Consider the following 14,461-nt stretch of genomic DNA (forward strand, 5'->3'; position numbering starts at 1 on the left):
CCAGCTGCATTCAGAAACTTATTTTGAAGGCAGTTTTTTTCCCATAATCTCTAATTACAGTGTAGTGATGCAAAACAAAACTCTTTGCACAAACGGTTACCAGCATCTATGTATATATATATATTCAGTAAATGTTTTACTGGCAGAATGCACTTTAAAAAATGAAAACTACGTATGACTGCGCATTATTTGTTAATTCTGTTCAGAAAGTTTAAGTAGTGTAAGCAATAGTTGAGTTAAGTTGTGAGGTTGTAAGTTTTTCTGTTTCCCTGCCACATATAATAACGTAATTTTTTTCTTTTAACTTTTTTGTAAGCTCTTATTTTGAAAGGGGAGAGGAGAATAAAATTCCTTTTTTTTTTTTCACATTTCTTTTGTGTATCACTAATGACGAATTTCTTTCCCTGCATCGAAACCATCCATTTGATTACACGTGTGCCGCCCAGGGAGTGGTTTTGGGACTTAGGTGCTTGCTGAAGGTTACTCAGCTATGGACATAGTGTGCGTTGGCTAAAATGAAATATCTCATTGGCTGTCAACACCGCCGGGCGTAGCAGCTATGACTTACTGTGGAGTGCACATGATGTGTACAGACTTAAATACTGCAGTAACGGACACGTTGGGAAATTAACGCCTGGGGATTTCTTGCAAAGAAAATGAATGTACCATTTTTGCAGAAATATCAGCATCTCCAGTTATGTAACATGTAATGTAACAGCAGCTTATAGCTAAGATAAAATCACTTTACCAAAACCAGTCCACCCAGCCCTCATGATATTATACTATGTCTTTGTATTGTATCTGCAATAACAACAGCCCATTGTGTGAATCTGAGTACTTATTAAGCCAGAATTGAAGGAGCAAACTGTAATCACAGTCGGGGACTCGGGACCGGAAAGCGCGGAGAATGCGCTGTTGCTTCGGGGGTTTATTGAAGTTTGGGCGGGTGTAACTCAGAAGACCTTATCTGCAAACTGCTCTTTTACCACGAGTTCTGTCTGAAAGTGCGTTGCGGCACCTAAAAATAGACGTGCAAGAGGTCGGAGCGGAGGAAGGCCTTACACTCGCTCGTGTGTGAGCAAACACGGAGGGTGACGGGCAGGTGTTTGCAGAGAGCGAAGGTGTTCTCTGTGGGAAGAGCACACACAGCCGTCAGCTCAGCGTTAGATAACCAGTTATGCAACTGCTGCTCGACTGGACTCTGTTGCTGCATGTTGCTAACAGGAGGCGATGGGTGTGTTTGTGTAGGTGCAGTTTGTAAAGTGCACCACGGACAGTGTGGGATTCACTCGCTGCTATGCAACAGTTTCCTAACCAGGCAGTGCTTTAACTGTATGGGTAATGCCCAAGTACTTCCATGCACTAAGTTAAATCCATAAAGAAGTCATTTTAGTGGCCTGTGCACAGCTTTGATCTTTAACCCCATCCAATGATTTTAGGGCTGAGCTGGAATTCAGACTGAAACCCAGACTCTGGGTTTTAGTCACACACCAACAGGAGTGTCTTCTGTATGAATGGGAGCAAATCCCCGCTGACAGCTCCTAAATCTTCACCCGAACGGCGTCTGACTCTTACAGCAGGCAGCAGATCAAGGGCCACGTTTTGGCATGTTCAGCTATCCATATGGGTTTTTGGGAGTTTTCGTGACTTCCTGTCCTTTGGTTGTTCACACAACGATACAAGCATATGATTTATTCATGCATGTCGTTGTTCAGAAGTGTTTTTTTCCTGGCTCTCAGTAATTTTTGACACAGGGCTAGCCTGGAAACCAGATGAACTTTCACCACCCACACATTCTTTTCTCTTGTTGTTGTTGGGAGCTGATTATGGTCCTGTAAAAATCTGTGCGGGCAATAAAATGGATGGGGTGGGCCTTCTGTGGTGATGGGCAGAAGAAGAAGCTGAATAAAAAAACAACAATAACAATCTAATTTAATTGGTACGTCGGCTTGAAATTCTTAACTTAACAATAACTTCCTTTGATGGTTTTTAGACGGAGTGGCACCAGAATTTTTAGCTTGAAGGAACAGAAAACAAATAGAAAAGTCACACACAGTGGTTAGAAATCTGTTGTTTTTTTTCCAGGAGGAAGTGGAAGAAGAGGAGCAAACGGTGGAGGTGGAAGAGGTGGAGATTGTCAACGTCATACAGCAGAAGCCACTGCCGGCCATAGAGAGGATCTCCAGACGGGAGGTGCAGACCCAACTGAGGGAGATACCGGAGCCCACAAAGCTGGACACACGCTACTTTGGCGAGCTGCTGGCCGACGTCTACAGGAAGAACCGCGATATCCACTCCTACATTACCGACAATGTGTCCAAGATCCGTGGACAGTAAGTACATCGCATTCAGCAGTGGACGGCCAGGAATGAACTAACTCCACCATAAACTAAACTGAGAAAAACATTTTAAAATATTTACCTGTGCATGAATGCGTCACTCTAACATTTCCATGTTTGGACCGGATGCATGAACACATACATGTTGATCAGCCACAACATTAAAACCAGTGACAGGAGAAGTAAATAGCGTTGACCATCTTGTTGCAAGTCAGTGTTCTGATGGGAAACTTTTTGGCATTCATTCGTGTGGATGTTACTTAGTCATGTACCACACGCCTACACCAGACCGGGCACCCCCACCCCACAGCACATAGATGACACTCATCCCCAGCAGGATGCAGCCTAACACACAAATACGCTTTAGGAACAACTCAAAAAAACACCACAGGGCAACCTCAGAAGGCTCGTGTCCATTCTCTGCTGAGTCACAAGGGAGAACCACACAATATTAGGAAGGAAGGAAGTTGGTCATAATGTTATGTCTGCTTAGACCGACTCTAAATCACAAGGTGTTTTTCATTTTTATAGCTGCTGTAAAAAATGCTCTTATTGGATGAAATTGGCTGCAGACAAATAACAAACGGTGGTATCATAAACATTCTGGTTTTATCGCCCCGGCATCAGCACTAGTAGTAGATCTGAATCAGCAGTTGTCATGGAGACAGACAGTGGGTTTGGCGGCTCGGATTAGTGTCAAGAGCCGCAAGCTCAGACAGGTCAAAGGCTAGTTTCGGTTTGTTTTTCTTTCAAATCGTAATTTGTTCAGGAGGTGCCTTCATAGAGCTCCACTCCATTATGGTTGAATCATTCTTGTCTGAGAGATTCTCCCTTAATCCTGAGTCTGCTCCTGGTGGAAAAGTTTGACGGGACGGCTTGAATATAATATATCTGAATCTCAGTAATGGGAATACAGTATTGTGAGTAGTTTGTACAGTTTCACTGACATGTGGAGGACTACATCACCTGAATGCCTCCATGAGGCAGGTATTGACAGGAAACCCATGAGCCTCAGACGGTCAGGTGATCCAAGGCAACCAATCAGAGTGAGAGGTAACTTTTGCATCATTTTAACAGCCAACTGATACACGTGGTGACAGTTTCCCGTTAGAGAGCAGCAATAACCTCGTTCTCAGACTTTTCGCCTCTCCGTGAGCCACCTATGACCTGGGAGTCCCTCAATCACTGTCAGCGCAGATGGATGCACTCATGCTGCAGGAGTAAGTTCAAAGCGTCACGGTTAATCAGCTGATCCTACCAGGATGGTACTAACAAGGAAACAGGATGTACAGTGTGTTGTTGTAATGCATCAGCGAGCCCCACTGTTTACATGCTGCTTCACTGCCTGATCTAATCAAATCAATCCGATTTTTAAAATTGGTAAAAAGGTAAAACAAAATCATTAAAAGCCCTCAATGTCATGTTAGAACCCTGCCCACTGATATCCATAATGATATTTCTCTTTCACCTGCCTTTATATTATAGCTTTTAATTTATTTTATGTATTTATTTCTATTTTACTTTCTATTTAAGTATTTATTTATCTTCACCTGCTACTTTCTTTTTTTCTATTTTCTTTTTTCCCTCGTTCCTGAGGGATGTTCTTCTTCTGGTTCCTTATATCCTTTATATGAGGGTATATATATCAGGGACACACTGTAGTATGTCCTCATTTTGCTGTATTTTTTTTTTTATTAATACGCAAAAGAAAATAGTCTCAGCAAAGCTTGTTCCAAAATATGTATCATCTACCCAAGTCCTCATGTCATGACGTCCACGCTCCAAACAGCTGTTCATGGTTCTGATCTAACAGTAGACACTGCGCCCCAAATGATGTCTGTGTTTATTTGCATACAGAGTAAAACAGTGTTGTCTGGGGGCACATGTGTTGACATAATTTAAATCCAGCTTTGACCTGCAGACACGTAAAGCTGGCCAGTTGTGATTGGATTGCCCAGTTGAGATGTTAAAGAAAGGTCACAATGGGGCTCCTGTCTCATCTCAGTGAGACTCTGTTTACTTCAACCTTGTGAATCACTGTGTGGAAACATTATTAAGTTATCCTACAGATGCACACACACACACAGCCGCCCTGATTGTTTGCGTTTCCCCTCTGTGTGTTACAGGAAGTACCAGCTGGATTCCTGCGAGTACAAGGTGAGAAACACACAGCTAGATGGAGATGTGTGGCCAGAGTCAATCACTGAACACTGAACACAGGCGTTACTCGTCTGTGTGTATGGGGCAGCTTTTCTCAAGAAGTACAAAAAGTTTAACCCCCATCGCTTTCTTTTCTGCGTGCGTTCAGACGGACAAAGACGAGGTGGAATCTCTGCTTCCCAAAGGAGCCAGTGAACTGACCAAGCAACAAATGCGCTACCTGCTGCAGGTGAGGATTAAACCATCATGCCAGTCATTAAATTTGTTTTAATGTAGTTATGACGCATTGTATATTAACCCTATAGCTTCAACTGTTTTCACATTAGAAGGAATCCTAAAAGCCTCCTCTGTCAGGTCACTACCGCTTCACTAAAGACTGATATCATAATTTGGAGGGTCATCTTAAAATCAAATTTAAAAGAAAAAAGGAACAAGAAAGTCAGAAATTGTAAGTGTCAGAGATCTGTCTGTCTGTCTGCTGCCCCCGCGGTGAATCCTTCTCCGTCTTTTCATTTCAGACTCGTCTCACCGCAGACAAGAGCATGCGTCTGCTGCTGTCCACCTTCAGCAGCCTGAGAGAAGAGCTCCTCCACATGTCTGAGGACCTGAGGGTGAGAGCAGAGCCTTCTGAAGGTTAACTGGGGATCTATTAGGGAGCAGTTCATCCGTAGTTGCCGCTTTTGAAGAAACTGGAGCTTCCAGTTTGACTCTGTGGTCAGAGCGCAACCAAATAATTAAACACAGCCCTTTATCATCCCGTCGAGATAACAGTTCAATATGTGACAAACAAACTTCGCTGGAATTCATAACCACAGAGATACAGGTTACTTTATGGAGCATGTCTCAACTTAAACAGATAAATACCTCCCATCAGAGTGAGAGCAAGGAGGGCATTTTCAACAAACAGCTTCATCGCTGTTAATTGTTGTTTTCAGCAAAACATACTTAAAGTATCAAATGAGGGAAGGCTTTATTTCAGATTATGTAACATATTCATGTTGACGCAGGGTGGCATGAACTATTAGTTTGTCTTAATATACTGCCCGACCAAAAAAATAAATAAATAAAAAAGTTGCCCGCTGGATTTAACTAAGAAAATACCCTACAGTTGGATAATTACTGCATGGGCGATTTATCTTTCAGCTGGCAACAAGTTATTTAACCACAACTTATGCCATGAGCAGCTCCTCGTCTCGTCTTTAGACACATCTCGAAGAGACAAATCATTGGCATGCACCAAGCAGAGAAAACCTCTAAGGTAACATCAGGGTAAGAAGAGAGGCAGATGAAGTGATGCACCCATCACGCCTAGTGTCTACTGTACAAGCTTGTGGGGGCAGTGCTCAGGTCTAGGTTCAGCAACATTATGTCCATAGAACGAGGTCAGCTGACTACCTGAATATACCGAATGACCCTAGTTGCACGGGCACTCTTTGGGATGTGCTGGAGAAGGCTTTGTGCAGTGGTCAGACTCTCCCATCATCAATCCAAGGTATTGGTGAAAAATGAATGCAACACTGGATGGAAATAAACTGTGAGATTGCAGAAGCTTCTTAATAAAACAAAGCCACAGCAAATGTTGCTGTATTTAAAGCTAAAGCCGGCCCTTTTTTGGTCAGGCAGTGTATTTAACACTGAGGTTCTTCTCCTAAAGATTTGTGGTTTTCCACAAATGCACATTTCAAATTCGTGGATAGTCACATGGCTCATCATTTCTACAGTTTTTGTTGTTGTTGTTGTTGTTGTTTTTATTAATAAAACACCCAAATTAAACCTGCCACAACTACATGGAGGTTTGACATCTCAGTGCGTCACAGCGGCTGCGTAAGAAAATGAAAGCCAGGTCTTTACTGCAGGCCATGTCAGGTTAGAACAGTATGTACCCAAAGATATATCGTATGAGATTTGTCATGGATATGCAAATCAGCTAAGCAGGCATGCACAGGTTTAAAGCCAGATAATGACAGCTTATTATTTGATTGCTCACACGCTGTGAGTCATTTTTAATGTGCGCTTAAATTCCTGAACAGATTAAAATGTGAAAGCGCTAAAGTGGAGCAAAGTGATTGTTAAACGTGCGAGGGGTGGGGGGCCTGTATATTAGCAAAGTACGTTAAATGACTTAGCTGTTGATGTCTGGATGTGTGTGCTCACAGCGTCTGGAGAGTGAGAAGGAGTCTCTGGAGAGAGATCTGAATTTCAAAGCGGACCAGGCCCGGCAGTATGACTCCCTCCTGGAGGCCGTCCGCGAAAACAACAGACAGCTCCAGGTAGGTGCTCTGTTTGTGTTTGCATTTACTCCCCTAAAAAAATGTATTCTTTTATAGAAATGTACATGTATGGTGCTTCTACTAATGAAAGAAAACACTGTTTATGCATTTATCACTTATTTTCATACTTTCTGGCAGTTATAACATAAGCCAGGGGTCTTCAATGGAGAGATTAAGTAGAGACCTCCTACCTTTTATGTGCTCCATATTAAATATACATTATTGTTATCATTCTGCGTGCAATCTGCTGACTTTTGGTGCTGCCTAGTGCAGAAGCTTCGGGAGTACCAGTTTATGTTTGCTGAAACATAATAACAAGACAAGAGTTGGTAATTATGCTTGTGCATTTTGCAATAAACACTGACGTTCAAAGGCAAAAGGCGGTAACCGATTAAGGAGATAAGATGAAATACAATGGAAATTGTACAGATATACGTTGCATGTGAGAGAATGAAGACATGTAAATAGGTTTGCAAAAGATTGCACAAGATACACATTTTATCTAATCTCTCTGCACGTTGAGATAAATGTTCGGTCCCAGTTGATAAAATTGAGCGATTAAACCACCATCGCCCTCACTCACAGACATTTACACAGGCCGAATGGGGGAAAAAAGCCAGCGTTATTTCCAGAGATCACACCCTGCACATTCTCTGTTCTCCCCGCTGCCCTCTGGGAGGAGAAATGTGAGGGAGGTTAATAAATACCAAAACAAAAAGATTGAGAAACAGCTTCTACCCATGAGCTGTAACTGCCATCGGCGCTGATATCCAAAGCTGAACTGAATCGCACTGAACTTGAAATGTCTTTTAATCTCTTTTTATTAAGATTTTTATTTATTTATGAATGAATGAATGATGCTGCCGTGTTATTTGAGTTGCCCAACTGTTTTCCATGTTTCTAGAGCAATGACAATAATTTTCTATTCTATTCCAATCAGAAACCTCTCATAAAATTAAAAGTGAACCTCGCGGCCGCCATGAATGTAGCAACCCGTCGGTGAAAAGGGGGCAGCAGGTCGCGCCGGACCTTTCTGACTCTTGTTTTTCGTGCCTCTCTGCAGCTGTCTCTGAAGGAAACCACCACGGCCCAGCGCTCCCTGGAGAACCAGCTGATGAGCACCAGGAGCAGCGACTCGAGCCGCGAGTTCAAGTTCAAAGAGTTGGAGGGGAGGCTGAGAGCGCTGGAGAAGGAGAACGAGATGCTCCGACAGAAGGTCCGTGTTCTCTCAAGTTGGCAACGGTCAAGCAGAGCAGGAGTGACCGCTTCACTGAATCCCTCTGTCTCTTTGGCTTTGTCTCTCTCTGTTCTGTCCATTAGCTGGTGGGTCAAGACAGCAGCACCAGCACCATGCGCATCAGAACAGAGGACCTGTCGCGCCAGTACAACGACCAGCTCCGATCAATAAGGGAAGAAAAAGACGTGGAGATACAGAGGCTCAGGGTGAGAATGACAAAGATAGAATGTGAAACAAACGGGAAGTTACACATGTGCTTTGGACAGCTGTGGTTTTGGACTGGAAACTACCTAAATTTCCATAAGTTTGATGTTATCTACCACCAAAGCTCTGTGATGGGTTTACATACATGCATATAAGCTCTCACCAGTCAATGAACAAAAGAAACACCTCTTCAGGAACAAATGCTAAATTCTGTCATTTACATACTTTTTTTTTTTTTGTTTCAGACCCAGATAACGAGACTGGAGATGGAGACCAGCAGTACCCAGTCGTCCTCAGAGAAGAGCCTCCAGCTGAAGATCTCAGAGCTGCTCAGCATGTTGGACCAGAGGCAGACCACCATCAGCCGACAGGAGGAGGTCTGCAGCAGCAACACACTTTTTTTTTTTTTTTTAATCAGATTCTTCAGATCTTGAGGCTCACGTGAGACAAACTTACGTTCCGCCCAAATCTGTTAAGGTCACTTTTTCTTTTTGAGTTAGGAGACCAGAGATGAGTGGCCTGAGTTCATCATCTAATGGTGCTTTAAAATTCAAAACAATAGTCAAAAAAATCCTTTACCAAAGCCCTGCAAAAAAAACCCACATGCAAATGCAACATTAGCGGATACAGAAACGTGCACGACAACCAAAATGTTTCGAGGGAAACTGACCTTAATCACAACAGTTCTGCAGGGGGTCATTCAGGTTAAAAGTTTCAAGCTTCATAACATTTAATTGAATTGTATGGAAAACAGTGGAAACTTGGAACGGCAAAAATCATTTCAGGACATTTTTAACTGCGATATGAAATAGATGTGGATAGGTTTGTAGTAAATTGCGTAAAATTTGCAAAACTTCTGAAGGGTTTCGTTTTATGGGATTGTATGCAGTCCCATTCAGTGCAAAGAAAGCAGCCTGAGTATTTAACTAAAAATTTTCCCCCGTGTGCAAAGATTAAAAAGAAGTGTAATACTAATAAATAGAGCCAGGCTGATTGTTCTGTCATTACTTAACCATTGGTACAGCTAAGCTGCTGACCTGAGCGCTTCATTTAATCCTGAAAACAATGTGAATACATTCTGTAGTTGCAGTAAAAATAAGTGTAATGAACCAGAATACGTCTGCTCCACTGTGAGGACAAAGACGTTCCCGTTTTTTGTCCAGTCATGCAGAAACAAACTGCACGACTTCCCTGGAATGAAGTGTGTGTCAATGAAGCCAATTACTGAAATACGAACGCTGCCTCCTTTTCATATTTGGCCTCATTTGCTTTCACCCATCAGGTTGAACTGCATTCTGATGTTTTAGCGCGTTCACTCGGCCTTGACTGGAGGAGCGCTTAATTTATGCTCAGGAATGTTTTTGCCACCTGAGGGTGCTGGCACCGCATGCCTGTGCTCTAGTCTCTCATGCTGACACACAGACGGAGTTAATTCAAAGAAGTTTTTCTCCTTCGTCAAAAAAAAACCCTTATGTCGGAAGAAAAAGAATGCAAAGTTGTAAAGTTTTAAATGCGACTTTTGTCATTTCGTGGCCCTCAGGAGATCAGGAGGCTGATGCAGGAGAAGAACGACAGCTCCAAGAACGTCACCAAAACCATCATCACCAAGAGGTACGAGGCCACAACAAGATATCGCGCGTAACACACACAAGATAAAGAGCTTTACAGCTACATTTGGTTTTTGGTGCTGAAATACTACGATCAGTTTGAGTCGCTAAAAGACAGAATGACTTGGTGTACGTCTGCCACGCCACAACCTGCTCTCAACCAACGCATTGTGTCATATTCACGTGGGTTTTTAGATACAGGAACCAGTATCCGATCCTTGGCCTGCTAAGCGATGACTACCAGGTCACCTCACCCGTCAAAGAAGCCAAGACCATCGTCATCGAGAGGACCGGAGAGATGATCAAACAGGTAAAAACCGGAGGGGGGAGATGAGGGGATTATAAAGAGATCGAAAATAAAACTACACTCTCCACCGACTGATGCTCGACATATGAGCACGGGTGCAGGAGTCCTTCTTTATGACAGATGTTTGGTGAAATCGACCTCTATGAGAAGTGAAGTTTCTGAGAGCTGTTGACAGATTAGTTCTGAAGAATTCACGGGCATTGAGGCACCATGCTAAATTCTACCTCAGCCGTCCATTTCAGCAGATTAGCTTCGGCCAGTCGCACTACATTCCACAGTAAAGTAGCGAAGGCGGGACCCAGAGGTCAGAGGTCGCAGCGCGGGCCAAGCCTTTCTAACGATCTAGAAGTACGAAGCAGTAATTAAAGGGTGTTTATTTTCTGGAATTTATCTCAATGCTGTTTTTTTTTTATTATTTTTTTCCTCTCTTTGAAAAGGGAATTTGATTTGTAATGAGGAATGTTTACAGTAACCCTTGAGGGGTGAGCTCTCCTCCGGGAAGTTGTGAATCATTCAGCTAGTTCCAATCAAGTGGAAATAAAAAAAATGCTGTTACAGCGATAACAAGAGCAATCCAGTGTGTTTGCAGGAAAGAATGTCTGAACATCGCTTTGAAGAACAGAAACTTTTATTAACTCTGCACTAACTGAATTGTGTGTTATTTGTGTTGATTTGGTGCCACCTTGTGGAGCAAAGCTGCTGCTGCAGACAGTTTTATTTGCTGTTCATCATGTCGCCTTTACCTTAACAGGGTAGATGATGTGGTTTTTCCCTATTTTTTTTATTTATTTTTTCTATTTTGGGGGTATTTCTAATCTTGTTTTACAGTTTGTATGAATATATCATGGTTGTGCATCTTGAAAACTCTGCAGAGAATTGATGAGAAGGAAATGAACAGTTTTTTACATGGCATGTTTTTTGCATGATGACTGTGTATTAGCAAACTATCTGATTTTTTTTTTGTTTATGTTTCTTTTTTCCTTTTTTTTCAAATGATTTAAACTGAATTTACTTATGTTGTACTAATTGTTGGATTCATGTCTTGTGTGCAAATCATACATCACAAAAAAAAAGTGATATTAAAGGTGTATTAACCAACATAATAATATATGACTCAGTATAGGAATATATTTAGGAAGGTATAAAACCTCCAACTCAATATAGCAATGTTATATCAGAATCTATAACTCAATATATTCCTATATAACTCACTGTGGGAATATAAGTCTATATAAGAACATCATAATTTGGCTGGTAAATAGTACCAACATCTAGTTTTTAATCAAAAAATTGGCGAATACAGAAGTGTTTGACACTCAACAAATCTTTCACTGGAGTTCAACCTCAGTTTCCCATCCAGGCTACACCTGTGTGTTGTTGTGTCACTGTTTCACACCCAAACACCTTCATTTTTACCTTTTCAGGCTAATTCACCGTCAACCAAATATAACAGCTGTGCCTGTGTTTTGTTTATTTCGGAACAGGAAATCATTACAACCCCTTAAAGACACACTGCTTCTCTCCGACAGGAATGATTGACCGACAGGAAGACCCAGACGTCGCCCCCCTCCCACTCCCCCCCGCATGCTCCTCCCCCTCCCCTCAGGGCTCCCAGGTTCGGTGGTGGTTGAAATCTTCCCCTTTTCCAGCCCCCTGTCCCCCCAACCCCCTTCCCCGACATAAATTTGGGATATTTGGTTTGAGCAAATTGGGCTTGTTTGGGGTGTTTCTTTTATCTTTTAAGATTTTTTTTTTTTTTGAAAAAAAAAAAACAAAATCAAATCATCATGCAACAAATTTGTTCAGACTGCGCCACAGCCAGTCATGGACTCAGGTTGGTAGCTATGAAGTAATCACGACAACTGGGAACTGGGTGGAGTTTCTGTCTAAAAATCAGAACTCGGATTGTGTGTCTTTTTTCAGCCTTTTTTTTTTTTTTGACTTCCTCCTGCTGAAGTAAGTTCGGATTTTGAATGTCTCAATAAAGCGTCCGTGTCCATTAAACAAGTAAAACATCGTTTGTGTCGATATTTTAAACTAAACGAGGACTAAAGAAAAAAAACGACAACTTTAATACAATTTTAATGAGTAATACCCTTTAGTGGCGCGGTAGGGATGGGAAATATGATGTATTTCACTAAAGAATCACTAAGTGATTCTGCAGTATACTACAATACAGTCATCTGTGATACAGCACAGCGCAGGGCTCTGAAGGAGAATTTTCAATTTCACTAAACCTTATGGAAATCTGCGATTTAACAGCAACATCTAAACCACCGGTTTAGACCTAAACACTCATAAGATGTAACTTTGTGTATCACAGGAGATTTGCATTGTGATATATTGACTCATTTGTCCCATCCCTACTTGCTAAGTGTGCTAATAAGTAACAGCGGGTCTGGCTCCAAGTGGACGTCGTCATCCCTCAAATCAAAATGTTGATCCCTTAAAATACTTCAGTGAGGCTCACCCACTAGATCAAAAGATGTCAAACACACGGTTCGTGGGCCAAAAGTAGGCCACCAGAGTGGCTAATCTGGCCCTGCGAAAATTACATAACTAATAAATAAATTAAATAACCGCTATCCCCAATTTGTCCACTGTTTTAATAAGAGAAGTGGACAGAAACACAACTCTGAGACAGGACTAAACAGCAGCAAGCTATGTGCCCAAATTGCACTTATTTTTCTTAAGATTTTTTTTTTTTTTTTAAGGATAGTTTATTAAAAATAAACATTCTCCTAATTTACTTGTTCTTCTTTGCACTAAAACAAATGGAAAAGTCTGGAGTTGTTGTTACTTATCGGTTATTATGCTGTTATCTCGCTGGTCCGGCCCATTTGAGATCAATCTGGGCTGTATGTGGACTAAAATGAGTTTGACACCCCTGCATTAGACCGCGCAATGGGTTGATTTGATGTCTGAATATGAAACGTCCGCTTAACTTCACTGAAATCAGTGAAAATCTGATTTCGGATTGAATCTATACAAGGCCATGACTTCATGTTAACTGAAGTTCAAGCAAAAAAACGCCGTCCTGTCCTTCATTCATTTGTGTTTGATTTGCTGAAGGGATGACTACGTCCTGTAGTGGAACCGTAATTCCGATGCGGCAGCAGCACCTCAGCTTCCAGTTGTCACTAGTGCATGTTAAAGCGAGACTGGTAGCATGTAGCATGGGATCCTCCTCAAAGCCACCACCACAGCCATGCTAGCCCAGGGGGACGAGGAAGTGGATGCGTCACTATGATTGCATGTAAATATTTGTGTACATATAAATATTGCTGTTTAAGGTGGGCATGCTCAGTGAATGTTTTCTCCAGTGTGACTGCAGAGCAGCCCTCCTGGGTTTGATGAACATTTATACATATATATATATATAAGGGAGAAAAAAGAAAAAGAATGTTCCAGTTGGGTTGTTTGCCTTTTTGTTCTGTTCTTAGTGGTAAGTTTATCAACTGTGTTCTGGGTGCAACATGTACATTCGATGTGTTTGTAGATGACAGCGGGATCTGGATCAGGGGCTACGTGATGTTTCACATCCGTGAGAGGAAAAGTGAGCTTGTACCGACTCTCACGGGTGTGAAGCATCCTGATGGGTGGGAGGGTGGGGGAGCATGAGGGTAGGGGTATTATGGAAGTGGGGCATGATTTTAAGGGGGCTTATGATGGTGGAAGAACCTTTTTTAAAGCACAATATTATGTCAACTGTACATTAGTTCTCTCCATTTTTGTGTGTTGCTCCTGGTTGTTTCTGTTCCGGCTTCTTACTTTAGTGAATAAGTGAGCATGTCAAAGGCTTTGTGTCCGCTAGGTGGCAGCCTCAAAGGGAACAGCAGCCTGATTCACCAGCTGATCAGTGGTTTACAGAAAAACACCAGCACTGAAGCCAGATTTAGTCTTCAGACTGAAGGCTAATATGTTGCATGCGTATGTGTGACACCACCACTAACTACCTGTGTTCGTTCCTGCCTCAGGTACAAAAGTGAATTTGCTGATGAAATCAAAAATTCACACTGATCTTCTACAGCCTTTTTATTCATTCTGATATTTACTTAATTCTGCAACGTGTTTTTGTCGTTAACAGCGCGTTTGTATTTCCCAAATCTTCTTTTTTTAATTGCACACTGGCAAATTATGAGCTGACGATGGGAACTAATGCAGCATCAGATGTTGTGTTCTTAAATGTCAGTGGAGAATTATAATACTGATTTGCGCATATCCCTTTATTTAGCCGTCTTGTCATAGAGCCTGCACGTGTGGCATATAGGGGACACGTGTAAATGTAGAGGCAAAAATTGCAATTGCATTATCTGGATGCCTTAATCGGATAAGGA

At 42.0% G+C, this 14,461-nt stretch overlaps 1 protein-coding gene across 3 annotated transcripts in view; it reads left to right on the plus strand.

The window, feature by feature from the left end:
* Positions 1-12,132, plus strand: part of pof1b (POF1B actin binding protein) — a 28,894-nt gene extending 16,762 nt beyond the window's left edge. Inside the window, exons 3-13 of one of the 3 annotated variants that reach the window (XM_047607290.1) lie at positions 2,086-2,333; positions 4,466-4,496; positions 4,648-4,728; positions 5,018-5,110; positions 6,656-6,769; positions 7,833-7,985; positions 8,090-8,212; positions 8,456-8,587; positions 9,751-9,821; positions 10,013-10,127; positions 11,609-12,132. In XM_047607290.1, coding sequence (XP_047463246.1) covers positions 2,086-2,333; positions 4,466-4,496; positions 4,648-4,728; positions 5,018-5,110; positions 6,656-6,769; positions 7,833-7,985; positions 8,090-8,212; positions 8,456-8,587; positions 9,751-9,821; positions 10,013-10,127; positions 11,609-11,629 — 1,182 coding nt within the window. In that variant the 3' untranslated portion in view covers positions 11,630-12,132. Of the gene's footprint in view, positions 1-2,085; positions 2,334-4,465; positions 4,497-4,647; positions 4,729-5,017; positions 5,111-6,655; positions 6,770-7,832; positions 7,986-8,089; positions 8,213-8,455; positions 8,588-9,750; positions 9,822-10,012; positions 11,231-11,608 lie in introns of those variants that run through there. The other 2 variants (XM_047607291.1, XM_047607289.1) reach the window with 2 other exon arrangements.
* The last annotated feature ends 2,329 nt before the right edge of the window (positions 12,133-14,461 follow it).

The sequence above is a fragment of the Mugil cephalus genome, chromosome 15 (assembly GCF_022458985.1).
Source record: "Mugil cephalus isolate CIBA_MC_2020 chromosome 15, CIBA_Mcephalus_1.1, whole genome shotgun sequence".
In the NCBI taxonomy this organism is placed as follows: Eukaryota; Metazoa; Chordata; class Actinopteri; order Mugiliformes; family Mugilidae; genus Mugil; species Mugil cephalus.